Raw genomic sequence first — 27,296 nt, 5'->3', positions numbered from 1 at the left:
TTTATGGCTTGATGTTTCTCCCAGGTAGTGTGGAGGAGAGGAAAACCATGTTCTGAGAGACAACATAACACAAAAGTAGAGCAAGCTGAAGCTTGCAATATACTGTCAGTGCCACATTCCCATAACACATTAAACAAATGACGAAAACTGATTCTTCTCTTCCCTGAAAAGTGACCTCAGTGGCAGTGTAGCACACTGCCATGTGACAAAGACAGGGTCTAGCTCCTGAGGGACCCACTTGGTTACTGAAGGACTCTCTGGCTCTGGAGCATGACTGGGATGGAAGAATGAAAAAAGGGAGGAAGAGAGACAGGAAAGGAAGGGGAAGGTTGAGATTTTCTCAGTCCTGCAGCACCCCATTTCCATCTCCCAGTCTTTGCTCTATGTGGTTTCCCACTATATTTCTGCAGGGTGACCAAGGGTTGATCCACTGGGGATCAGAAGCAGTGCTAATGCAACAGAAGGGCTTGGTAGGTCCCTTCTGTGATTCTGGTAACAGGAAGATCAGGAAAAAGTCAACTGTGTCACCTCAAGGAATTCAGCAGAAACTGACTAACAGCAGGCAGGCCACAGAGTTACCAGAAACAGCTCCTAGCAATTACATTCTCCCCAGTGGGTTGCTTTAGTCATCAGCCCTTCTGGAAAGAAGCTGTACGTGACTCCAGTGTAATTGCTGTGAAATAAGGCTATAGTGTCACCTACCAGCTAGGGACGACACTAAATTTTATTATCTGGGAATAGATGAGCCCATCTGAGCTTCTGATTTCCAGCTCTGCCCCTTAACAACTGTTTAATATACACCTCTGATGCATCCCTGTTCCTAAAGCTAAGAGAACACGTAAATACTGAATAAGGGGAAACATTTCAGGCATTTATTTAGCTGAAACTCAACCTCTAGCTCCAGAACTCCCAGTGACATCACACGAACATGCAATCCTTAGCTCTCAGCAAGCCAGCTTTGGCACTGAGAGCTGTGCAGTTGTGTCACCATGGCACTGTGCCCAGGATAACCAATTGTAGCACAGGGTTGAGTGTGATTTATACTGCTTTTCTGCATGTGAGTGAAATAGAATTGCCTATGTATATTAGTTATTTCAAAGCTAACCTGGAGTTAACTGCATTACACGTGGCAGAACGGCCCATAACTTCCTTACTTGGGGAAGCAAGCTAGGCTTAGCAAATTAGCATCAGCCTTGCAAAAATCCCCAGGAACGCTAGGACATCACAAATTGCTTTTCTCCTTCCATTTTTAGGAAGAGTGAAAGATTCAAGTTGAGACATGCTAAATTCAGATCTTGAATCTTCGCACAGCTAGATCTAAACCTAAATCAGAACCCAAAAGTCAGGTTCATATCTGCATCAGTCAAGTTCAGCCAGGCCAAACTGTGTCCACTGATGTCAGCAGTGCATTAGGCTGCCAACAGCTGCAGTCTCAATGGCTGATGATCTAGGAATAAGCAATTACTTGCTCGTGTGCTTTCTAATTCCCTCAAGTCTAAAAAAGAAACTTCAACTAACAACAAACATACACAGTTACTAGACATGCATTCGCAGTCACCGAAGTCCTGCTGCTGATTCATTCCTGTCTCATCCCTGATCCACAAAGCAGCCAGGTTAAATGGCTTGTTTCTCCTCAAAGATTTTCACACTCAGCTTCCTAACTCACCAGAGTCAAAAGCCTCCTGTTTGCATGTCAGAGGAATGGAGGAAGTTATGATTAAATGTTTTGGGCTCCAAAACCAAATGCACACACGTTACTCAACAGATCCTTTTCATCAAACCAAGATTCTACAGCTCCATTCACTTAGTGTTAGAGAGCGACTCCCCAAGCATACTTAAATAGTACTAAAAAAATTAAGCTCCCAATTACAGAAACAGTAGGAAACGCGACAAGACTGAACAATGCTCCAGGTTGTAAACTTAGCAGACTGAATTCTGTTTTTCTGTTACAATGTGTGTGTTACGTCTGGAGTTTCTTATTCTAGATTTATAGCAGAGTTGTTATAATTTTACACACAGCGATGCTGGAAAAGATATCACTTGGTTTAAATTCATATCAAGATTTTTTCCGGCCAAATTCTACAGATTACATTTTTAGATTGCTGGTCCTCATTTTGGAAGCTCAACAGGTAGCTGGATCTTCAAACATGCTCAGAGTGTTTGTGCATTTGGAAACTGAGATGAGATTGAGACAGGTGCATGGTGCTGAAGATTTTTTTTTTAGTGAACCTGGCTCTGAGTATCTAAAAGATAAACGGCATCTTAAAACAAAGAGACCATAACTGCAGGTACACTCCAATCCTAGCTCTATGCTTCCCTCCCATTATGTATACATCTTCTCTGTTCCTTGAGCAGTACATCTGGTCACATATTGTTGGAAACATAGTTCATTATGAAGATACAGTTTACTTAGGTAACTGAAGAGCTTACAAAGGAACCCAAAAGACATTATCTAGACACTGCAACTCACCTTTAGTCTGAGACACAAGAGGTCACATTTTCAGCCTCAGCTCTCCATCTTTGGGTAGCAGTGTGATGCAATCATTGCACAGCGTGCACTAAATGGGAGTTCTTGAAGTGCTTTGAGCGGGACATGTTATAAGTCACAAGGATCAAAGCTTGGACCAAAGGGAGAAGGCATGGGAGAAAAGTAATATCATAATGCCTCCTATTTAATGATGCCGGCCCAAGATGTCATAGGCAGATGTTGGAGGTATGGCAGTAGAGGATGAACCTTCTTGCCAATATTTCATTACATTTTGTTGCAATGGGACAGATGGCAGCAGAGGGGCAGTCTGACAGAACGGTGTCTGACGTGGAAGTGTGTATGAAGCAAAGGGGCATCGCTGAATTCCTCCTTGCAGAAAAAATGGCTCACAATGGATGTGAGCACAGTGATATGGTGGGCGGTGCATTTCAGCAGTGGCAACAGTGGCAGTGGGTCACCTACTCTGGTTCTGATTTGTATGAGTGCTACATGCAGACTCTTGCTCATCAGTGGCAAAAATGCACAGCCAATGGTGGTGACTGTGTGGAAAAGTAGTGTTTTGTAGCCGAGAATGTGCTGCCAAATACTATTACTGTACTCTTTGCATCCATATGTTGAAATTTCCAAGGAAATAAACAGACATTACTTTTGGAGTCATCTATGTATATCTAGACACAAAATAATTGCTAACCCTCTAGCTTCTTCAGCTAGAATTCTACAAGTTTGTTTCTTTACAGTTTCTTTGCAGTTTCTATAGATATTGTCACATCACTTAAGGAATAGGTACAGCTAGAAGGTAGCTGAAAGTAGCATTTGGTATTTATATTTTCTATGATTCGATGATTTATATTTGCTTAAGCCATGCTGGTTACCACCAATCACCTCGTCTTTATTTTCTGCAGCCCAGAAAGCCAACTGTATCCTGGGTTGCATCAAGAGAAGTGTGACCAGCAGGTCGAGGGAGGTGATTCTGCCCCTCTACTTTGCTCTCGTGAGACCCTATCTGGAGTACTGTGTTCAGCTCAGGGGCTCCCATCACAAGAAGGACATGGAGCTGTTGAAGCAGGTCCAGAGGAGTGCCATGAAGATTATCAGAGAGCTGGAGCATCTCCCCTATGAGGACAGGCTGAGAGAGCTGGAGCTCTTCTGCCTGGAGAAGGCTCCAAGGAGACCTTATAGCGGCCTTCCAGTACCTGAAGAAGACCTACAGAAAAGCTGGACAGGGACTTTTCATAAGGGCACGTAGCGACAGCACAAGGGGAAAAAGCTTTAAACTAGAAGAGGGTATATATTTAGACTAGATATTAGGAAGAAATTCTTTACTGTGAGGGTGGTGAGACACTGGAACAGGTTGCCCAGTGAGGCTGTGAATGCTCCCTCCCTGGAAGCATTCAAGGCTAGTCTGGATGGGGCTTTGAGCAACGTGGTCTAGAGGGAAGTGTCCCTGCCTACCATAGGAGGGCTGGAAAGAGATGATCTTAAAGGTCCCTTCCAACTCAAAGCATTCTATGATTCTATGATTTAGGGTGCTTCTTCTTTCTGCATACTTTCTCTTTAACCTCAGAAACAGAAGACATTACGAGCTGTCAAGAATGTTTCAAGTTTACATACTTCTTCCCGCTGTTTTTCAACTACAATCTCTCACTATATAAGGAAAGTAGAATCAGACTCCTGCCGTGGGGTCCTCATCCAGGCCTTTCAGACAAAACTCCCTTGAAACCAATGGCAACTATTCTGAGAAATACACTTTTACTATAGCTTTGTTGACTTTGAGTCAACAGGAGAGTTAAAGGTAAAAGAACTTCAAAATCTCAAACAGGAAAACAGTTTTTTAAGTTTACACTGCTACTTTTCGAACTGGCAGTATTGGCAGAAGCAATTGCTCTGTTTTGTAACTATACTTAGTTATTTGTGTAAGCTGACACTTTCCAATTTTATCAGTTTAACTTAATCTTTTCTTATTGAGGTATTATGCAAAGACCTAGTAGTAGATTTTTTAAAATAAATAGTTTGCATAATCTTCCTGCATTAATAGTCTCTCTCAGCAAACCCCCCTTCAAAAGGCAATCTCACAGCATACCAAGGCGCCAGTCCCCAAGGCATCTCCTCAAGAAATGGAGCACAAATACATGCTGTCACTGCCCCAGTTCTCCCACTTTCCTCTGCTTGTGCAAAAGGAACAGAAATAAAATTTCCCAGATTTGCTAAACACTCCTAACAAACCTGCTTGGCTTGCTCCCATAGAATTTCATTTACAGAACAAACATCATGTTATCTGCTGTTATCTGTAGCTTGTGTTGTGATAGGGGATATTCACACCTTCTTATTTAGCCAAGTAGCAGAGAAAGAGTCTGACTGAGAGAAAAACAACAAGAGACACTCCCATGACAGTACTCTGCTGTCTTGCAGTGATCAGCACTGCTTGCTAGATCCCACTGTTATGTTTATAACACAACTATCACAGTAGTTAACTAAGCTTGTAGAAGCCAGGAGACTACCAGGTCACTCACTATCATGAATAACTTTCAAGAGCACTTAACAACATGGGGAACTTCAGCCCATATGGCCTCACATAATACACAGAGCATCTATCAACCAAAAGCCATTTTTCAGGAATAACAATTCTATCCCTGAACATAAGGGACAACATCTGGCATTTTTCAACTATCTGGGCATTTTTCTGGTTTTTGAATTTGAGATTGTGGAATACAGGTGCGTTTCTATTTTCACAATGCAGATTGTGGAAAAAATGGCCCTCCTTTGTTTTTAAATAAACCTCATCTGTCCAAAGCATCAACAGGACTGCTAGTAACTCCATCCTGTCCTCTTTAGCTCTGTATAATCACACTTTATCAAGGAAGGAGAATTTGACACAGCATGTTACCCATCCAAAGGACACTTGGTGGAAGCTCACGTCCTGCAGTGCTCTGTGAGAAAGCCTTTGCTTTCCCAGTCTCACAGTATCTTGCAGTCTTTAATTTCAAGATCATTCACATGCAAGAACAGTCATGAACACATGGGCTAATAGAATTATTCTATGCAGCTCTGTGAGATATGAAGGATAGTACTTTCACTGAGGGTGAAGGACAGTAAATTCTTGGAATTACCCCAGAATGTGCCCTAGAATACCATTATGAAAAAAATCAGTTGAAGGAGCACCTTGAAAATAAAGAAGCAAACCGAAAATCAGACAAAATTATCATCTTTGTATCAATCATGATCTCCTAGGTACTGCTGCAAGAGTTTACAGAAACCTTTAACATTTTTAAAGCAGAACAGCACAATACTATGGAAGATACTCACTATGTTCATGAGGGTAAGGAGGTAGTTTTGAACATGTTCTTTGCCATGGAACCGGACGACAGAGTCATCCACACCTAGCAGCACCTCAATGTTGTAGTCGTCATCTCCTGCATGCCTGCGTCGCCTCAGGGTTTCATTCAGTTGCTGTTCTACACTGCTGTACAGGGAACTCAGGTCTCCAAGGCCCCCAAGAAGAGATTCTACAACGAAACAATAAGATATAAACATCTACTCCAATTCCACTTCAGAAACATCCCCCCGCACAACACGTTCAGCTGTATAGTCAACACTTCTTTGAATAAAATAAAGCAGAAACTAGGAAGAAAAAAGATTTAGATATTCTAAAGGCATAAGAGTGGGGGAAGTCATCGGATACCACTGAAAAATATAATTCACCATATGGTTCTGTACTTTACTATGTGATTCTTATAAAATAAAAATCATCCTTAAGTACAAGTTGGACCAAATACTTCTCTTCCTCATCCAGAATTTCCTCCCTTCTTTTTACAGCACAAGGCATATGTTGCAGAGTGCCACAGACATGGGTTGTGGGATGCTGTGCAATGTTCAACTTGTGGCTTCAGTGCCCTTGTACAGAACCACTGGAACAGCTAGGCAATTCCTCTTACATTTCATAAGAGTTCTCTGTTTAAAATACAGATGTTTAAATATCCTACCCTATGAATATCGCGAAATACTGGAAGAATCCCATGAGGACATAGGTCAATGGGCAGAGTTATAATAAACTATTTTGAATTGGCTTTTAAGAGGATGTATTTAGTAGCCCGTATCTGAAATGACTTAAAAACCATCTCTTCCTCTTAGAACAGTAAAGCAAAACATTATCATAGATTTTTGACAGGAAAAAGTAACAGCTGTAGGCTATTTAATTCTTCCAAAATCCAAGCCAACACATCAACTGGCTCTAAGCAATAAACAACAGTGAACAGGCCTTTTTGGAACATCTTACACTGCAAATCTTCAGCTAAGTACTGCAGTCCTCACTAGGAATAGGACTGCTCTTAAGTCTTTGGCTCTGTGACAGAGTCAGGAGCATGCCCATTTCCTTAACTCTTCCATTCAGGAAAAATAGACAATACAGTCCTTAAATACACAGAGCTCTTCCTGCTCTGTGAACTCAGCAAAAGCAACCAGCTTCAGAAGGTCAGAAAAGAGTACAGTCTTGCTCTCCACTGATGTCCAAGTCTGATACAGACTTGTATCAAAAAGGCACATTTCCTCAAACGATGGCACAGCTTTCAAGCCCTATTTCTCTACATAGGAGCTGATAGAAGCCAAGGTTCCAAGTAAATGCATTTGTCCTTCACATAGTTTAGTGAAGACTCACAGTAAATTGGATGTAAGCTATGCTCATGGAAAAACAGTAGGACTAGGGCCAATTTTGCAAAATGTGCTGGATAGCCATGCTGTAATTCATCCAGAGCAGATTCAACAACCAGCTCAATTAACTGGAAAACCTCTCCCTCCTTGGTACCACAGTGGTTCACAGTAATACATAAATAACTCTCCCCAAACTCCACATCAAATGGAAAGGTTGTCCCCAGTTGTTTTTAGAAGCTTAGCCTGTCACTGTGGGTGAGAGACCAGGTCTGCAAACAGCTTTACAATTCAACCGCAAGTCCTTTCACTCTCAAGAATGCAAACCCTGTGATAGCACACAAGTGGGAAATTCATAGACAAGCTCCAATTCTAAAAATTGCTGCAGCTGGCAAAGCTGCCGAGCACACTGTCCAATGGAAATATACCAGCAATGTCATCATATCACTACACCCACGGCATGAATGGAATAGCTTGACATCGGTTCAGAAAGAACCAACTATCTGCTCTGTGCAGAACCTTTGGTTTGGCTGTCACTCCCCCTGTTAAATGGGTGGTTTTGTGGTTCAAATAAGAGGAGAATCTCTTTCACCGTGTTCATGTGAGTAGGCAGGAGGAGTCAGAGAGGACTTCTTTTTTCTCACTTCTCTAATATGTAGCCACTTTCTGCAAACAGAACGTGCACTTAATATGCCACTATTTTCCATAAATGTACTCACAGAATTTTTTCAAGTGTGTAATCCCAACAAAGCAAGAAAAAGTAAACTCACTCTAGGAAGTGATGTAGTGACAAGATTTGTTTTTGGACAAGATTTGGGAAAAATCAGCACAACAAGTATCAGAAACATTTTCAAGCATTGAGCATCCTGCTTTCCTTAAATGCATCTTGTTTGTTTCTTTGGAAGACCCAACTCTTCCCCAAACTGGGCTAACAAACAAACAAACAAACACACACCATTTCACTCACCCTGTCATGCAGCATATTCTATGAAATGTACCAACACTTTTCAGGATATTAAGCAGCATCCACTCTCTCTAGTTCTTCTTCCTTTTTTTTTTTTTGGTATGCTAACTGGTTTTTAACTTTCTGTGCACTGTTTCTGATGCCACTATAAGAACATTTCTTAACTATGACATGCTAAGACAGGAAAACGACTATTAATTTAAAGGCTAATCTGAGCTACTTATTAGTCAGTAATTAATCAACTGCATTCTCTGTGTTGCTTTTCCGCACGTCTGTGCTGGGAACCAAAACTGGAAAAGGCTCTTCACCAGAGGGTGGTGGGCATGGAACAGGCTTTCTAGGGCACTGGTCACTGTCCCAAGCTGCCAGAGTTCAAGGAGTGTTTGAACCACCTCTTAGATGTATGGTTTGGATTTTGACTGGTTCTGCGTGGGACCAGCAGTTGGACTTGATGGTCCTTGTCAGTCCCTTCCACCTTGGGATATTCTATGATTCTGTGCTAAGTCTTCTCCCTAAACACTCACCATAATTTGCTATGCTCTCTCCCAAGAATCCAGGGTAACAGGAGAGATTCATCTGTTCTCTTGTTTGTCTAGTTTCCATGGTTTATCAGTCCAATGACTTCAGAGTCAAACAACCATATACAAAGTCAGTCCATACACACAGTAAGCTCTGTGTTTACAAACACTGCAATCTCCATCTATTGCTAAACACTTAGAATACAAGGACAAATGGGACACATGAGAGAGCACTGCAAAGTGAGGAGATGCCTATGTTCCCAGAAACCAGTCATTAAATCTCTTCACTCTTCTCCATGATTCAGCTAAGTGCTAGTTCACTTGTGGAAATCTTAGAAGAACTCTTCAGAGTCAGTGAAGCTCTCCATGGGATTAAAGCCTGTTCCTAATACCTCCATCAACATGAAATGTTTTACTACAATTTGTTATCATTAATATTGGCTAATTCTAAAAAACTATAGTAGAGACCTACTCCCAGAAGAAGGATCAGTAGACATTCCTTCTGAGTAGCACAGAAAGAGTCCTCAGATGTGCCCTTTTCAGATGAGAGCACTGTATTATGCATACAAAATACAAACATGCAATTTGGAAACTCCCAGGCATATGGATGCAGAGTGAAACACATTAGGTATTTATATCTAAACTGCTCTATAGAAAACAATAAGGTTATCCAAGTCATTTGCATTCAATCTGTGCACTGTATTGCTTCCACTGAGACTAATGACAGAACTATTACAGTAATGATACAGTGAAAGTAATCTTCTGCCTCCTCTCAGCAGAGAGCTTCCATTTCTCAGAAGGCCACAACTCCTATCATTCACAGTCCTTGCAAAAATTGTGATATGTCATTATAGAAACTGCAGGAAGAGAACACACAGAAAAATCTTAGCAGAAGGCTATTTACTGCAATATGATTGCTATAGACAGGAAAGAGACCAGCATTCCACATTCAATTCATTCCATAGGTAATACTGGGTACCAGTAACTTAAGGGCAGAGTTCAGTCTGAATAATTCCTGCACAAAGTCTTTCTTAGAGCACAAATAAAATTGCTTACTGTGATTCTGCAACACTTTCACAGAAGTCCCCTCTACACTGCAATAAATAGCAAACACAATGATCTTTTTCCTTCCTACTTTCCCTCTCCCTAAAACCTAAAGATACGTGAATGGTTTTCTTCAGCTCAAATTCTGCCCTCAAATATATCTGCATGAATCTGCTGAATTTTAGAGACTGACAGATATCTGCAGCATTAATAAATGTGTGATACTTAATGGTAGCACTACACACTATTGTAACTCAGGATGCAAAGCACCGCTAAGCCTCTAGTGCTCTCTAGCAAATGGTTAGGAAATGTACATGTTTATGTGTGAATATAGCCTGGAATGTAATGAGCAATGAAGAAAATCAGCATTCAAAAAAAATCATCTTTTCATGTTGATTCAAGGTTTTGGAAAACCTGAGGTTCTTGAGGGAGGCGTAACTCTACTGTGCATCAACGCAGGGAGCACATAATCTGCAGATATCTAAATGTGGGGGTGATTTTGGCATTGAGATGAACTGTTTACACACAGGTAGCCCTGCAGATTTGCTAGGTGAGAGACACATAAATGGCCTTTGCAACTTCTTGGAGCTGCTGTCATTGTGTAATACAAAAATCAATCTTTCCTAATAAAACTCCTGAAGTTGGAGGAAGGAGTCACTTATTGTGAGTGGAAAGAGATCACAAGAACTCTTAGTGAAATAAATTATTTAAATTAATGATCTGAAGACAAATGTCCTCTACAGACTGATCTGCAAAGCCTATTGGCATTGTCTAACACAGCAAACAGAACTGTTGCTGGATGGCAACTCTTTGCTACACACACAGGAAACTAGCCTGTTTGTTTGCAGATTTGTGCTAGACAGACTAATCCTCCCTAATCTCATTCTGGAATTAGCTGGTTTGTTACCTCTTCCTTTTTTATTTTACTAGTCATCTGCATCTTTTACTTCAAGATTTTACCTATCAGGAAAAAATTAGTCCATGCTCTTTCATCAAGTGAAGTGGTTATGTAAACATGTGGGTAGTAGGACAGAACATACGAGATTGTAGACACATGTGCAGGCATGTATTCTTATTTTATTTTTTTCCACAGGACGCATCACAGCCTGTCTCATGCATCATGTAGCAAAAATAAGGAGAACAAAGAATGACACCTTCTTCCAGTCCAGCTGGGGTTCCTCTGCCAAGGAAAGGCAGGAGGAGTTTTGCTCACGAAGCAAATGAAGTAGTGGAAATGGAACAGACACACCAAAAGGAAATCTCCCCCACATGCTTTGTCATCGTATTTTGCTAAAAACCGCGGCTGCTAGCCTTGCCTTGTGCCACCTCTAGAGACTTGGAACCACGCTGCTGGAATCAGACAGTACGTTTCTGTCAAGTACGCATATATCTCAGAGCCTCCCTGTGAACCCAGATGTGTGTATTCAGAAAGCCATAACCGCTTTGCACACCAGTACGGTCTGCCTCTTTTCCAAATCCTTTTTCAGAAACACCAAACATTTAATATAAACACCTAAGTAAAAAACGAGGCGTAACTGTATCCCTCCTGAATACTTTCTTATATTAAAAAACATGTCCTTCTGGGTTGCAAGAAGTATCTATTCTGCTTTTCCTAGAAAACAACTTAAAATAATGAAATTACAGCTCATTCCCTATTATGTTAAATAAAGCTGTGATCTGCCCAAGTCTAATTTAGTAAATGGTGTCATCAGTTAAACCTCTGTATACTTAAAGAAAACCCTAAGTATTTCTCACATGGAAGATTCTTATATTTCATACATTAAAATACAGGGTGATTCCTCTGATGCTTATGCTGCCTGGCAATGCCACTGAAATCAGCAGTGTTCATTTCATATACCTACGTTCGTCTGTTCCTCATATATACCCACTTGCTTAAGAAAAAACAAGATATTGCTGCATATTGCTGGGAATTGCACCTTTTCTTCACGCACATTTCACCTGGCAAAATTGAGCCGAGTGTGACACATCAACACTGTACTCATTCAGAACCAGTACTAGAGACCTAATGCTTGCTTGCCTAGTTGAGGCAAGGGACAGAAGGCAGGAACAAGCTCTTCAGCAGTACTAACAGAGTTTTCTTCACAATTTGGTGGCTACAACTTGGAGTCTCGTTTGGTCCCTGACTGTTTCTCTTGTGCCAAAGAAAAGTCAGCAAGTAAAAAATAAGCAGTCCTGAAGAATTACCTCTGCAAGTGCAAGGCAGAGATTAATGCAGTATAAGTACGTTAATGAACCTGCCCACCAAGGTCCTCATTTACTGAAACCCACACCTGGCTCTGAAAACACCTCTCCAGGACGCAAGACTCAGGGCTGAGCTCTACATTTATCTAAATCTGCTGAATCGATACAACAGCTGCTGTTGTGCTGTTGGGCAGTGATTTATGCATTTTCCTGTGTCTCTTTGGAGGCACTTCTCTCATCTCAACACGTCTGAGCCAGTAGACAAGCGGTCTACTACATTTGTGCACAAAAAGGAAAATGTCTCATAACAGTGGCAGAGTAAGATGTGACTCATGCTCCACTCCCAAACACTGACCACTATCTGGAGAGAAGCCTGGCTCAGCTTCTTCCTTCATTGGTGCTCTCACATCTCAAGTTGGACAGATTCAGTGGTGCAGGACTGTAATGACTTAAGGTGACCTACCTCACTTACACATAGTTTAGTGACTCATATTAATAGCAGTGCTCTTACAAGGAAAAAAAAAATAAATGAATAGAGCAGAAAACTTGCATTGCAGTGAGGATCCTAAAAATGAAAACAGCAATCAACAGAGATCGGATCCAAGGAGAGAAAGGAAAAATGGTTGAAGTTAGAATGGAGAAGTCAGAAACCTGCAGGCATGGAAATGAAGTTATCAGCTTGGGAAGGCCCAGCAGTGATGCCAGAGGAGGTCAGGTGTATGTTGGGGCACATGGGTACAGCTGTGAGCCTGGATGCGCGAGCTCATCACCAGTTGTGAGAACTGTGTCCCAGCACCCAAACTGCTGCTGCACAGCAGGTTATGTAGACCCACATTTAGACTTTCTAGGAGCAGGATGATGTCACAGAGTTAGCCATAAGCTTGAATTTCTTTTTGGAAAATTTTAAAACCAAACGACAAACTTGGGAAAAGTAATAATTTGATTGTATTTGATTGTTTAATCTAACCTCTTCCTGAAAATACTGCTATGGCAGGACAGCCTGGGAGGCTCCAGAAATTCGTAATGAATGAGAAATAATAATAAAAACATTGAATAAAATGAATTAAAAATTCATAATCAGTTTGAGAAATCAGTTTGCAACAAATTGAGATCAGTGTATATCTCTTTTTAACAGGGATGGTAACATAAAAAGTCCAAGGACAGCTCTATTCTGTAGTAACCAAAAATTTCCATTATGCTATTTTCAAAAAAAGGAAACCAAGCCAACACATGTCATTCCTATAGCTGCACTAAATAACCATTATATACTGGAACAATGACCACTTTCTCTCCTAGTTATCATTCCTTGAAACTGTATTTTCTTCAGCTCTCAAAACCTGTGCTACCAGGCTGAAGACAGGCATTCATGGTTAGAATTTTTCTGCCCCTTTCCCTCTTGTCTTAATCTTTAAATCTTCCAGGTTGCTACAGAGCTTAGTCAACTATATTATTATTCTCTGATGAACTTCAGTGCATTTGTATCCAGGACAACAATATGAGAAATTCCCAGTCACAGAAAGATGAGCTGAAAGCTGTTCTCACAATCAAATGCAAGAAAGGCCTGGAGAAAAGGATGACTCACTTCAGAAATGCAGCTGATGAAACCAGTGGCTTTGTTACACCCTAAAGATAACGTCTAAAACCTTTGAAGGCAGTCTTGCCCATTTTGCAAGATACCAGACAGAAAAAGTAAAGCAACTTCGTGACAGAAACAGTGAAAATACCCTCAATAAACTGTACTCTCTTTTGGAGAAGTTTTCTTCATAATGTAGAATCCAGCACAGAAACCACATCTAGAGTAAACTGCACAGAGGTAATCGCTGCGTCAGGATGGCTGATGAAGGTATTCAGTTCAGCAGGTCTTCTGGCCAAGCTTTGTAATTCCTAGCTGTCAAGGACCAGGCAGTGGTGTGATGTGCTTCCAGAGAAGTCAGTCACCTATAGTTCTTACTTCTTAGAGTTGGCTCTAAGGGTAGGCCTTTACCATCTCCGAACAACACATCCAAGACAATAAGGATAAAAACAGGGATTGTTCATTGAAAAAATCAGCTGAAAATATGGGATCTGTATAGCACTCAAACATAAGTGCCCTCAAGATACTAAAAAGTTGGCACAAAAAAGCTGTTCAGTAGTTTCAAGACTATTAAAATCAAAGATTGATATTCTAACCAGATTTTATTGATGTTTCATGTACATCAATTGTCCTCATCAACATGCTTTATATAAAGCTTGGCTCTCATTTAAATGCACACAAGACCCATTCCATTTTGGAAGAGTTTCAAGTATTATGGTGGATTTTTAACAGTTCTGTAACACACATTGCTGGCTGCTTGGTTTGTTCTTTACCAGCTATTTTGAAAGAACTACTTAAGGCCTCGATATGTGCTTCAGATATATAACAGCTATCAGGAGCTGATGGCCAAGTTCTTCAGCAGCTAGCTGCCACAGATTTCAGGAGTACAAGAACACTTGTTGGCTTCTTTGAAGCTTTTGCTGAAGAACTACTATGAGAAATACAGTAGGCTGTGTAATTATAACAAAGGTCAGTAACTGCACTTCACTAAATCTGTGAAAGCCCACAATTTTCTGTCTGTTAAGGCTTATCTTGGAGTGTGCCTTTCAAAAATCCAAGGAAGAGAAGAACCATCATTTTGTTCAAATGAAGATTTTGAAACCAGTTATGTCCTCCAAATTATTTTCCCAGGAACTGCAAATATGTAATTTTTCTGTGGCTCTGCTACAGCCCAATTAGGAAGGATCAGTGCTTGCAATAGAAACCACCCAGACTGTCATGTGGAAAGTATTACGACAGGATGTTCTCATTAGATTCTAGGATGTGCTGAAAGTTGTGTGCTTTAATTTATTAGACCCTTCCAAAACAGTCCATGATGTTAATCATTCTCCGTTACCTTTTCTTCAACAATTTCATGAAATTGCTATTATATCAGGAGTATCAGAATGACTTCCTAATAGGACCACAACCATACATTTCACATGCAAAGAGCCCGTTCTTTGCTTAGCATCACTGCCTTGAATTTCCTCCACTCCCACACAAACACGTACACTGGAACTTACAAACTTGACTAAGAGCCAAACCCTTAATATTGTTGTTGTCTTTGATGGAATGTGCATGCAAGTTTGTTGCTACTCTTCACTGCTTAACTGTTGCCAGTTTCTGCTTCTTTGTTTCTGAGGGCTGAGCGAAAGGACATGCTAGTATGTGAAACAAGCCTTACCAAAAAAGTCAGATGAAAAAAGTTACAATGATGCATGCTTTCACCCCATGTCTCACTGTACGTTAAGGGCACTACTGTTATGCGCTTCTAGAAGCCAGAGCACACCCTACAAGGCGTCTCTGTGCAGTATCCTTATCTCTGCTGACATTCTTATCTCTAGTTTGAAGAAACACGGACTTAAAGAGTGGACTATTCAGCGCATAAAGAATTGGTTGAGTGATCACAGACAGAGGGTTGAGGTCAATGGCTCTATGTCCAGGTGGAGGCCAGTCACGAGTGGTGTCGCTGAGGGGACCATCATGGGACTGGTGCTCTTCATCATCTTCATCAGTGATGTAAAGAATGGTATCAAGTGTACTCTCAGCAAGTTTGCTGATGACAACAAGCTGCATGGTGCAGCTGATACAATGGAAGGGAGGGACACCATTCATTGAGTTCTGGACATGCTCAAAAAGTGGGCACGAGAGAACAAAGCACAAGATGCTGCATTTGGGTCAAGGCAATCCCAAGCATGAGCACAGTCCAAGAGAAGAATTCATTGAGAGCAGCCCTGTGAAGAAGGACTTTTGGGTCCTGATGGACAGAAAGCTGAACATGAGCCAGCAATGTGTGCTTGCTGCCCAGAAGGCCAACAGTATCCTGGGCTGCATCAACAGAAGGGTGGCAGCAGGCTGAACCCTCACCTAGACTACTGTGTCCAGGTCTGGGACCCCCTGCATGACAAGAATACAGCACTGCTGGAGCAGGACCAGAATTAGGCCACAAAAATGCTCAGAGTGCTGGAGCACCTCTCCTATGAAGAAAGGTTGAGTGAGTTGGGATTGTTTAGCTTGGAGAAGAGAAGGCTGCGGGGAAACCTCACTGCTGCCTTCCAGTTCTTGTCGGGAGCTCAATAAGCAGAAGGGGGGCCAACTTTTTACATGGTCTCATAGTGACAGAACAAAGGGGAATGGCTTTAGACTAAAAGAGTGGAGATTAGGTTAGGTTTTAGGAAGAAATTCTTCACTCAGAGGGTGAGGCGCTGGCACAGGCTGCCCAGAGAGACTGTGGATGCCCCATCCCTGGAGATGCTCAAGGCCAGGTTGGATGAGGCCACAGGTAGACTGATCCAGTGGGTAGCAACCAGCAACTCCAGCAGGGAGTTGGGGCTAGACAGGCTTTAAGGTCCCCTCCAACCATTCTGTGATTCTATGAATATGTCACAGTAAGTATTACAGATGACATTTTTGTAATATAAACAAAGCCAGTTCTAATACTGCAGAAACATAGCGCAGGTATAGAGAAGAGAGAATCAGATTGTACCTTCTCTTCAAGAAAGACAGAAACATTGCTAGAGCAACAACAAAAAATCCACGGAAAAACCACAAGTCTTTCCCCCTTTCCCGAAGACTAGTATGAATTCATAGGAAAAGACCAGAAAAAGGCATAGTAGAAAACCAAGCTATCAGAAAATTACCTGGATATGACTCCCAGTTATGCTGCTTTATTCACTACCAAACAAAATAAATGGAAAATGGGAATTGTATTTCAGTTAGTTCTGAATCATACAATTTAGTCCGATTTTCAAAAGTACCAAAAATGACTTCCAGTGGCAGCTAGGTATTCAGCTCGCTTTTAAAAGTCCTTTCAAATTAACATGAAGTGTTAATAATTGCTAGGCACCCTCAGTTCCTCAGGCTAAGAAGGTACATGGGTGAGATTTTAGTGTTTCCTAATTCACTGAGCTGCTGTCAACACCACACCAAATGTGGGTAGGAGAAGGAAGAGGTGCTGAAAAGCCTTGGAAAAACACTAGGCTTTTTCTTCATGGGAGGTTGATTTGTGCATGAATGACAGATGCAGAGTCTCAGAGGCAACGAGATGTACAGCAGAGGATACTGAAGAAAACAGAGCTCCTGTGGGACCACCAAGTTTTTAAAAAAGGTTTGCAATGTTCAACATGCAAGTGTCCACAGAGTGGTGATTAGGCTTGATGTTAGGAAGATATTCTTTACTCAGGGTGGTGAGGCTCTAAAATGAGCAGATTTTACACCAAAACAGAATAAAAAGAGCACTAAGTTCGTGGTTCCCCATTACTTTCACTGGCACAGCCAAGTGGAGATAAACAGCCAAAATGCCATGCCTCTCATGTGAGAGCTGCAGCCCTATGGTAAATGCAGCTCTGTGGTAAATACAGCCCTAGATCTCCAAACACAATTTCTCCAGGCTACTTTTTTTGACAGAAATTACCTAAGATTCAAAAGTGAAGTTAAAACTCAGTGAAAGCCATGCAGCTCCTGCTGAAGCATCTGATACTAGGCATACTGTTTGAGCAAGTAGTGCTGCGTTATTTTCCCCTGCGGTCTTTTCCTCTTTCTAGGACTGCTTCTGAAGGAAGGGGGAGAAAGGTCAAATCCTCCCCTATCCAAACCTATATACTATTACGAATACACATACCTAACTTCAAAGAGAAGGGAATACTTGCATCACTTGAACATACAATGTAGTTTCTAAATGGCTTCAGATTAAATATAGAACGTATTTCCTTCTGAGGTTTATAAAATACTTCTTTCTTAAAAAGAATGTGAGCTTATTTGCATGCCAACGCTCACTGAGCTGAGGGGTATTGTAAATACATTTACATAAAGTGATCTACACCTGAGGGTAGCGAAAAAGATGGTAGAAAAAAAGAAGCTAGTCACACAACACAAACATGAAAGAGGTCTGAAATTACAAAAAGCCTAACTTTTTACAGACTAAACAATGTAGTGTTTAAAATATTAAGTGAAGACATTTATGAGTTAAAGAATTTAGAAGAAAAACTCAGTATAAGTTAACCAGAAGATATCAAGAAAATGAAGGCATAGGAAAACAAAATGAAGAAAAAATAGCACACATCAATTATTTTTTCTGCTGAATGTTATGTATCACACATGTATCAAAATGCTGCTGTACCTCTGAGAGCCTAAGAATGGGCTAAGCAAGATTCATTGCTAGATGTTACATCTTACAAAGCAAGCTGGAACTGGAAAATAATAACACAACCTTACCCTTTTGAAGCAGAAATAAGAAATCTTTAAGGGAAACAACTTGCTGGAAACAACTGCTCTGAGATTAATAACACTGATCAGATTATGTGGCAGGAAATCGAGTTTCCATCTGTGGATGAGAGGAGACATCAGCAAAAGAGAAAGATGCTGAAGCATTTTCTAAGGAAAATGGAGTGATACATAGTTCTAGAGCTCTTAGAGCACTAAGGATGGTGCAGGAGAAGGATTTGGGCAGGGAAAGGTTAAAATGTCCTGTTGAACAAGTATCTCACTGAAAGCATGAATTTTTTTACCTTGAGTATCAGGGATAGAATGAGGATTTTTGGAGAAATATCCTCCCATATCCCCCCACAATGTTTCTGTTCTTCATCAATTGTCAGTGAGCTTCCTTCCAAACTGTTATTGGTTATTTATTAGGTGCCTGAATGGTGTTAAAGATGGACTGTGGAGGAAGCAGCAACTGTGACCAAAGATGGTCATCTAGTGAGTGACTGAACTGTTAGAGTGCTGGTAATTCAGTGAGGACAGTGCGGCAGAAGTCTAGGAAAAAGAAAAACCATCAAAAATGGAAGGAGGACCTTCTAGCCTGCAGCAGAAAACTGCTTGCACCTGCAAGGTAGTAACGTGTCTTGTCTGAGGAACTATACTGTATATGTACTATAAGAAGAGCAGCCAGTAGATTTATGCAAAACTTCATTTTCATAGTGCATTAATTGCACTGAGGAATTAGAGGGGAAAAGAAAAAAAAAAAAGAAGAGAAAAATATTGAGAATTCGTATTAACTCTGGTTATCTTCCACCTCTAGATGAAGAAGTGAATTTTAGCTTGGAGCCTCAGCTCTATACATAAACTTTCAGTTGGATCCTTAGAGTGACTGTGGTTCAGGGAATTAGAAACAAATGTGAATTACAGGCAGGATTCGATCTCTGACTTTCAGAATTATTCATTAAATTTATGAACTCAATGGGCCAAAAATACAAGCATTATCTTACTTTATTGTTAGAGAAAAGATTTTTAAGTGCTGGCTGACTTAATAAAATATTTGCTTCTCTGGTACCACAGTAAATCCAGTTACAGAATTCTGGGAAGGGTGGAAGATTTTCTGCAGTGTATTATTGTTAACTCTGCAGAGTCAGCACTGCTTTGACACAACAAGAACTCTTGACTTCCATGCATCATCAGCAAAAATGTTTATATGACAGATTGATGCCAGCAGCACACTTAGAAGGTCATGTAGAGCCACCAAAGGCATAACTCTCTCTATATTTGAATACATTTAGAGCCAAATTGGGATAAGCTTTTCCGATGCAAATCGCTAGAACTTTATTCCATACTTCTCTTGTCAACACCTCCCTACCTGGCATGAGGGTTTGCTAGAAATGTAGGTTTTCCGTATCTGACAGCAAATGTACACAAAACAAAGCCTAAATTTAAAAGGAATTAAGGAAACTATAATTAACTATGTCTGAGTTTGGGCCAATTTTAAACTGTTTCTTTTCCATCCAATGAATAGAAACTGGTAATACCAAAAGCAAAAGGGGAACATCCAGTTCTAGAGCTCTCACTAGTGGAGAATGCAAGCCTCCTAGAACAAGTTTACACTTGATACACTAACAGGATAGTTAGTTCTCACTGCAAATGATTCTCGACAACAGTAATTTTAGATCTGCCTGCAAACTTGCCATGTCCTAGAAATTCAAAGATATGTATGAGTGATGCTGTGATGAAAAGAAAATGTCACTCTGAGGTTGTAATACATACAATCACACCAAGATTAAATGCAGCCACAAAGTATATGTGGGTGAGGGGTGTTAGCAGGCACAGCACTATCGTAAATAATTGGATGTAAGAGATACTGCATCAATCTACTGCCTTTAAATTCCCAAGCAAGAGTGAGTCTGGTTAACATAAAGCAAGCAAAAGGCATACATCTGAGGCATGCCAACTTTAAAGACAGGAGTTGTTTTTAGAAAAGAATGAAGCCCACGGCATGTGCCAGATCTACAACAAAGAATGCCTATGAGATCATTTCTCAAAAGACCTTCCTTCCATAGTCCTGACATGATATAAACTGGTTTGGTATTTACGCATGCTGGAAACTCCTTCAATACGTTTTACAGCTTTAAGTAAAAACAGCTGTCACCACTGAATCTGCAGTAAGAAATACCACAAAGATTCACACAAGGCACTTTTCAGATTCTCATACTTGGAAGAAAAGAAAAAAAGAGGAAAACAAAAGAAAAAGAAAAGAAAAAGAAAAAAAGCACCACAGGTGCATTGAGACTTGAAATACAAGTCTACTCAGATATCCTAGGTTTAATGAATTGCTGTCAAAAAGATGACAAATCCCAGAATCAAATTGAACTCATTTTGAACATGCTACCAGCCTTTGCTCAAGGAATACTGGCGTTTACTTTGGCAATCAGAAGCTTAAAAACACAGTAAGTACACTCCCCATATCTACTGCTGTAACAAAGAAGAGAAGTAACAGAGAAAAAATCCACAGCCCACTTTCTGTATAATCCCATAGCCTAAGGAATACATTAGCACCTTGCTTTACCACCACTAATACCAGATCACAGCTCTGCATTAGCTTAATGTGGGACTCAGGACTTGTCTGGCCTTGCCCTGGCTCATCTGCTCCTGACCTTATTTTTAGCTTGGTTTTAGCTGTAACAACACATTGCCCATCAACAGATGACCACTGTCTGGTTCATCTAACACCAAGAGCAAACTTGCCCACTGGACTGATGACTAATGTTTTTTTCAGCTTTAGCTTCCTCTTTTCAGTATTGCCATAAAGAGTTATGCTATATACAGCAAAAAGCTAAAAAATCTAAGCCATCATGGGATAATGCTATCTGTGGTCCCCTAAGGAGTTAGAAACAGACTGCTTGACAACCTTCACTAGTAACACCAAGGGGGGCCAGGACCAACATGGAAAAAAAATCCACCAGGAGCAGAAGCCTCTGTGAGGAACACACACCACTGCAACTTGGGGCATTAATGCACAGCAAGGGCGAGGAAAACCACATGGAAAGGGACAAACATCTGCAAGGGAATTTGAATTACACATGGTAGTAAAATTGTTCATTCTGTATTTCTGTCTGGCTGTTAATACATTAATTAGACTAACAACAAACTTTAACTGTTTTATATTCATACAAAAAGTGTATTCCTTTGTTCGCTTATCACAATAACCTAAAAGAGGAGTACAGCTACGGTGCCTGGTCACAGAGGCTCAGGAGCTACAGTGGAGGAAGGCTCTTCTGCCTTCTTGAAGTGGGATCCTTCCAGCCCCCTGCTAGAAAAGTAGCTCTCCCATTTAAAAGCTTAGCAACCAATTCCTGCTCTCAGTAAAAGAAGAGACTAAAGAAGAGATATATTGATCAACAAAACTTGCAACAATTGTTCCTAGGAGAGAAAAGGGTAGTTCATTTTTATTTCCTTCATCAGAGAATGAAGTAATACATATTTGTAGACTTGCTAGGTAAACGTTGGAGCTGATGAATTTTTTCTGGCTAGAATCCAGTGCACATATGGACTATGGCAAGCAGGCTGTTGGTACTATCTGGAAGAGCTAAAACTAGACATTAGCAGAAGGGGATGATAGACACATCATCTTTGCAGAGCCAGAGTATTTTTCCCAGAATCGGGATATTGTTAATAAGGCAATAAGAAAAAAATAAACACACCTTTTTCTTTCAAGTTAGTCGAACAAGTTGGATTTATGCCTCTGGTCATTAACAAATCAAAGCTGTTACAGTTTAATACCACAAGAACATTCTATCCGATTTTAACATGAAAGAAACACATGGTTCTCCCTGTTTAAGAGATCTCCCTGATATCTTACACTTGTGGTAACAATCAAATACAGGATACACTCAAAAAGGAAGTTTACACCGTGTTATATATACACAGTACAGGCAAAAATATTATCTTTCTACTTTATACAACACTTACATCTTCTATCAGTGTATTAGAGTGACAGCTCATGGGGTACCTACAGACAATATAACTTCACCTGTGACCGGGACAATCTAACCAAGTCTATCAGATCTACCCGTCTATCACATAATGCCATACTTTGTCATGAATGAGCTGTTTTTTCAGCACCACTTTAACAGAAGATGAAAAATAACAAGAAAAAAAGTCACATTTTGAACAGTCATCAGACGCATCAGTGCATAAAAGGGTGCAAAAGGCATCCTTAGAGGCTCTAGTGCTTTGTTTCCAGATGGGAAAGATTAAGGCCACAGCAATTTGCAGTGGCCCACCACTGAAATGCATGCTTAGATATCTGGTCTACTGGAACTAAATGCAGGTTTGGGAGGAAAAAGCAAGAGCACTAGGGTCTGTTCTCCATGGTCTCAAGTGACCACAAGATGACTATCCAACTCAAAACAGTTTCAACAAACACATGTACACACCACTCGGTACCAGGGATCAAAAACTTCAAAGTGAGATTTGGGTAGGACTGGAAGTCATAACTGTCACGTGCCTCAGAGGAAAACCATTTCCACATCCCAAACATGATTGTCAGTTTTGTACGGCATACTGTAAGCAGGTCACATCCATTAAATGGCTTAGTAGTCTGCAAATCACTACAATCAGAAACACATCCAGCACACACTCAGCTTCTGGTCACAGTTAATCTTCAAAGTAAGGCTTAAAAAAACCCTCAGAAGTCAAAATGTGAGAGTGAGGGAGATGGACAGTAGAGGAAAGGTCTTCACAAACTATCAGCATAAACATGGATAGCTGCAGTAAAAAACTATGGCTCAAAGAAAGAGAAATCCAGTGACACTTTGCAAATATCTGCATGTGTATCACCACAGAATTTGCATACAAATGACCTATTTTCTAGCTCCAGAAATTTCCCTGGTATTTTTTAAGATTTAAAATAGACAACATAGACAGCTTTGCCTTCAGCGTGCCACATATGACCGTCTTCAAACACATTTCTCATTAGAGAAGAAATGCTCCACTAACGGTCAGTTCACCACCCCCCATTCTTCAATAACAGAAAAGGTACATTTGTTTCTAAAATGCAGTTTTCAACACTGTCAGCAACTAATTAATATCTTGCTCAGATCTAGTTTTTCTCAGTTTAGTTTTGCTGTTTAATCTGCTGTAAGAAGTGACATCAGCATGGACATGTACAGTTTGTATATAGGGATTTTAAAATTCCCTCCACAATCTGGACAGATCAGGGGACATTATAGGACTAAAATCTCTTAGAAGCAGTGACAGCTGGCTACTGATTGCTTGATGCTACCTGTGAAAGTCAAAATGACATATCTTCTGTTCTATTTCAACTGTCAAATGTTTGGTTTTCTTGTAAATCTACTCACTTTGGTAGCAAATCTGACACATCCATGAAGGACACAAGGTAGTTCTTTCAAGACTGACAGCCACTGCTATTTTAGATCCCCCACTGGTCACTCTTGAGGTCACTGCAGGTAGTGGAAGCTTTAAACCTCTGATATGACAGAAGAAGTCAGTAACAAGAGAATAACTTCCCTACCAGATTAAAAAAAAGTAGTAAACTGCATTTATAAATAGATAGCTGCAGGTGGCATGGAAAAGAGGAAAAGCAAAAATAAGAAACAAACAAGCCAATTTCTTAATCATAACAGTCTAACAAAGTTCTTCTTGGAGTAGCCTTTCTTCATAATTTTTCCTTATGTATCATTTCCCCATCATTAACGTGGCTCTTACATCGTTTCTTTTGTTGGTCATCTAACTACTCTGGCTGTTCATTTCGCTTCGATGAAGCGAGTGATGCATTTATATACAGTTGCTTAGTTTTAAATACTGTGAAAGGAATTTGTTTTTAAACATGTGGAACATGTTATTGCAACAGTAAATGTGTAACAGAAGCCTGGCATAGCCTGAGCTCATCTGTACTCCCAACCACAGTCATTATCTGCACTGAGAAGCTCCCTGTCTACTGTCAACAACAATTACATTCTAATCATCTCTTTATCTGCCTTAAGCCTCTGAAGTCTGCAAAGCCTACTACACTGTCCAGACAGAACAACAAGACATCAAAACAGCTCCATTTAATACAGAGTTATTTGGAATCATGAGGAACGCCTTGACAAAAGCAGAAAAGTAATAAACAGACAAATGACACAACCTAGCTTTCGTTCTTTCAAGGTGTACAGCTTGGTAACTAATTAGAAGGACTTCCATAGTCTACTAACATTCAATTAAGTTATCTACCTGAAAATAAGTATCACAGAATCTGTGCTGTAATCAGGTTCACAAATGACATAAAATCACTATAACAGGAGCCTGTCAGTCTGATTCTTGCAAGGGGAAAGTTCTCTCATCAGACCAGGAAAAAGTCTTTGCCCTTTTCCAGGGCATCTTTTCTATTCTCTTGCCTACACAGAAGCAGAAGGAATGGTTCCCTCACTAAAATGGTTCAAGTGAACTGCTGTGTGGCTATGCCTTAGAAACACAGACTAAGCCAAAACTGCTATCCAGCTGGAGAGGAGAGCTGTGAAAAGATGAAGATGATGCAGCTAAGCTTTTCCATTAATATAATTACCAACACTGAACACACATGGTAAAAAGCCAAGGAAAAAAATTCAGTTGTGAAAAGGTGGGGCACAGTAACCCGCTTCTTTAAAAATGTAAAGTACAAGAACAACTCATATGGCAATACACTGGAAAACTCAAAAAGACTTTTTTTTTTTCTTCTATAAATGGCCACAGGCAAAACACATTTCTCATCAACTTGCAGTGTTCTCTTGAACCCAAGAGTCTGAACAAACCACTGACAACACAGGGTTTTAAAGGAGGACTCGCTAGAACTGAGCATTCTGTATTCTCTACTGCTGTAATAGCCTTCCTAGCTGTACAGGGCTATGGAATCTGGGCAGTACAATTTGAGGACACGGGCCGAAGACTTTCAGTCTAATGATATAAAACATCTGAAATCTGAATGAGAAGTGGAAAGAGATGAGACTGTCAAAATGCCAAAACTAGAAGCTTTCCATGTGAAGAAACAAAAGATTTCTGAACTTCTTAGGACTGAAATCATTTCCTCTTACCTCTCGTATGTTCATGTCTGTCCAAACAACAGATACACAAGAAAGAATACCTAGACCTGTTTCCCCTTTATACTAAATGAACCTCTCTACATGTGTAAAGGGGAATGTTACTGATCAGCATCTTCAGTCTCTCTTCTGATGTGGCTTCAACAGACACTGTGCTGAGGACTTTTTTTAGCATGTATGTAGTATCAGCTGATACTGACCCCATCAAGCAGACATGACACTTGTCTTCCTTTCTTTCAGAAAGGCTGATTGGCTGTAAAGCAGCAGCTCTGATAGATGAGATCAGATATGTAAAGCCTTGGTCAGAAAAAATCAGTATCACTGTGCATTATTGTTTGTTTCAGAAGAGATATTTAATATTGGCATTTTAACCAATGAGTGCTTAGAGAAGTGATATCAAACTAAGCATGAGGTAAAATACATGATAACCATGAGGAAGCCTACAGCAGCAATCCAGCAGCTGTGGGACTAATCATATCACACTTAAATTAGGAAAAAAATATCATGTTAGTAATTTTTCACTTTCATCACACTCCAGATTTAGACATAACATCCATTTGGCCTTAACTATGAAATGGTGACATAGAAAGTACATGAAAGAATTCTCTCTTGTTGAATCCTCTTCCTTGCATTTCAACTAATTCTATAAAAAATGTTGAGGCAGTGTTTGGCATATAATAATTTTGCTGGAAAGCTCCAGGTCACAGATGGGTACTTCCTGCCTCAGGACTGAACTTCATCCCAAGCTAGATGTGCCACTGCTTTACCAATTGCAACCCCAATCCTGAGAGTATTTTTCCAGAGGACACTCCAGGGAACAGCACTCCCTTTCATGACTCTAAGCATGCTTTCCTCACATGGCCATTACTGCAACTTAAAGCAAAGCAGGTGAATATAATGGGCAGACTCAGCTGTTAGATAGCTTATGCAGAGACTTGAAAGAAACAGAAGAAAGGAATTCACAGTATTCAGTCAGATAAAAGGAATAACTGAGTGTGTAAAACTGGAAAAAAATGTGGGGAAATATTATAGGCCCATATTACCAAAACAAAAAGAACTTCAAACATCCTTCCAATGATACCATGAGTCACAAATTACTCCAACATTCAACAACGGGTCATTTCCTTCCAGTGTCTTACTACTGAGTTACTTGTTAATGTAGTTGAAAGCATAATTGTCCTTAATTGTTCAGTTGTCACTAAGTGGATTCTGGCCTTCTGACCTTATAAAACCCAACAGCTGTTTTTTGGAGACTGGCTTTCGATGAGCCCATGCACCTGCAGCGATACCAACTCAAGTCCAAAGCAGAGTTCCTCCACCACTAGCAACCAACTGCCAGACAGCATCAGGAGCCAGGGTTTAGATGAAAGTTTGCATGGATGACAGGCTGCTGAAAGGCACAAAGCTGTTTGCTCTAAGCACGTACCCCCAACAGACTGCAAATGAAGACAATCTTAGCCACGGTTTCCCAGCAGCAGATGGACTGTGGCAATTTCTATTTGAAAGTCCCCAGCAAACTGTGATTTGGGCAAGCATTAAAGACTGGGGATCTAACCAAAAGCCTGGTGACTTCCAAGCAAAGATTCCTGTTGTGTTCTGATCACAGATCAAAACATGAAGAGGCTGCCTACGATACGAATGATATGAATGAAGGATGTTATCCTTCTATAAAAGCATCATCTAACGTATAGACACACACATACACACAGACAGATATATTGGATTATAATGTTTAGATATTAAGATGTATAAAATTGAGGTTTTGAGGACAGCTTCATTTGCTTGTCAACTCCTATCTCTAGCTGAATCACAGAATCATAGAATGGCTTGGGTTGGAAGGGACAAGGATAATCAAGTTCCAACTCCCCTATCACAGGCAGGGCCACTAACCTCCAGATCTGGCACTAGACCAGGCTGCCCAGGGTCCCATCCAATCTGGCCTTGAACACCTCCAGGGATGGGGCATCCATAACCTCTCTGGGCAGCCTGTTCCAGCACCTCACCACTCTCTCTGTAAAGAACTTCCCTGACATCCAATCGAAACCTTCCCTCCTTGAGCTTAAAACCATTCCCTCTCATCCCATCACTATCTAAACAAGTAAAA

At 40.5% G+C, this 27,296-nt stretch overlaps 1 protein-coding gene across 5 annotated transcripts in view; it reads right to left on the bottom strand.

Annotated features, from left to right (window-relative positions):
- ADAMTS3 (ADAM metallopeptidase with thrombospondin type 1 motif 3) overlaps window positions 1-27,296 on the bottom strand; it is a 246,680-nt gene that overhangs the window by 33,369 nt on the left and 186,015 nt on the right. For all 5 annotated transcript variants that reach the window (XM_042811523.1, XM_042811524.1, XM_042811526.1 and 2 more), the window contains one exon: window positions 5,792-5,991. In XM_042811523.1, coding sequence (XP_042667457.1) covers window positions 5,792-5,991 — 200 coding nt within the window. The remainder of the gene's footprint in view (window positions 1-5,791; window positions 5,992-27,296) is intronic.

The sequence above is a fragment of the Centrocercus urophasianus genome, unplaced genomic scaffold (assembly GCF_019232065.1).
Source record: "Centrocercus urophasianus isolate 14NV4802_14NV808 unplaced genomic scaffold, USGS_Curo_1.0 seq_13, whole genome shotgun sequence".
NCBI classification, from domain to species: domain Eukaryota; kingdom Metazoa; phylum Chordata; class Aves; order Galliformes; family Phasianidae; genus Centrocercus; species Centrocercus urophasianus.
Note: the sequence above shows the minus strand (reverse complement) of the source record. Positions and strands in the feature narration are given on the sequence as shown.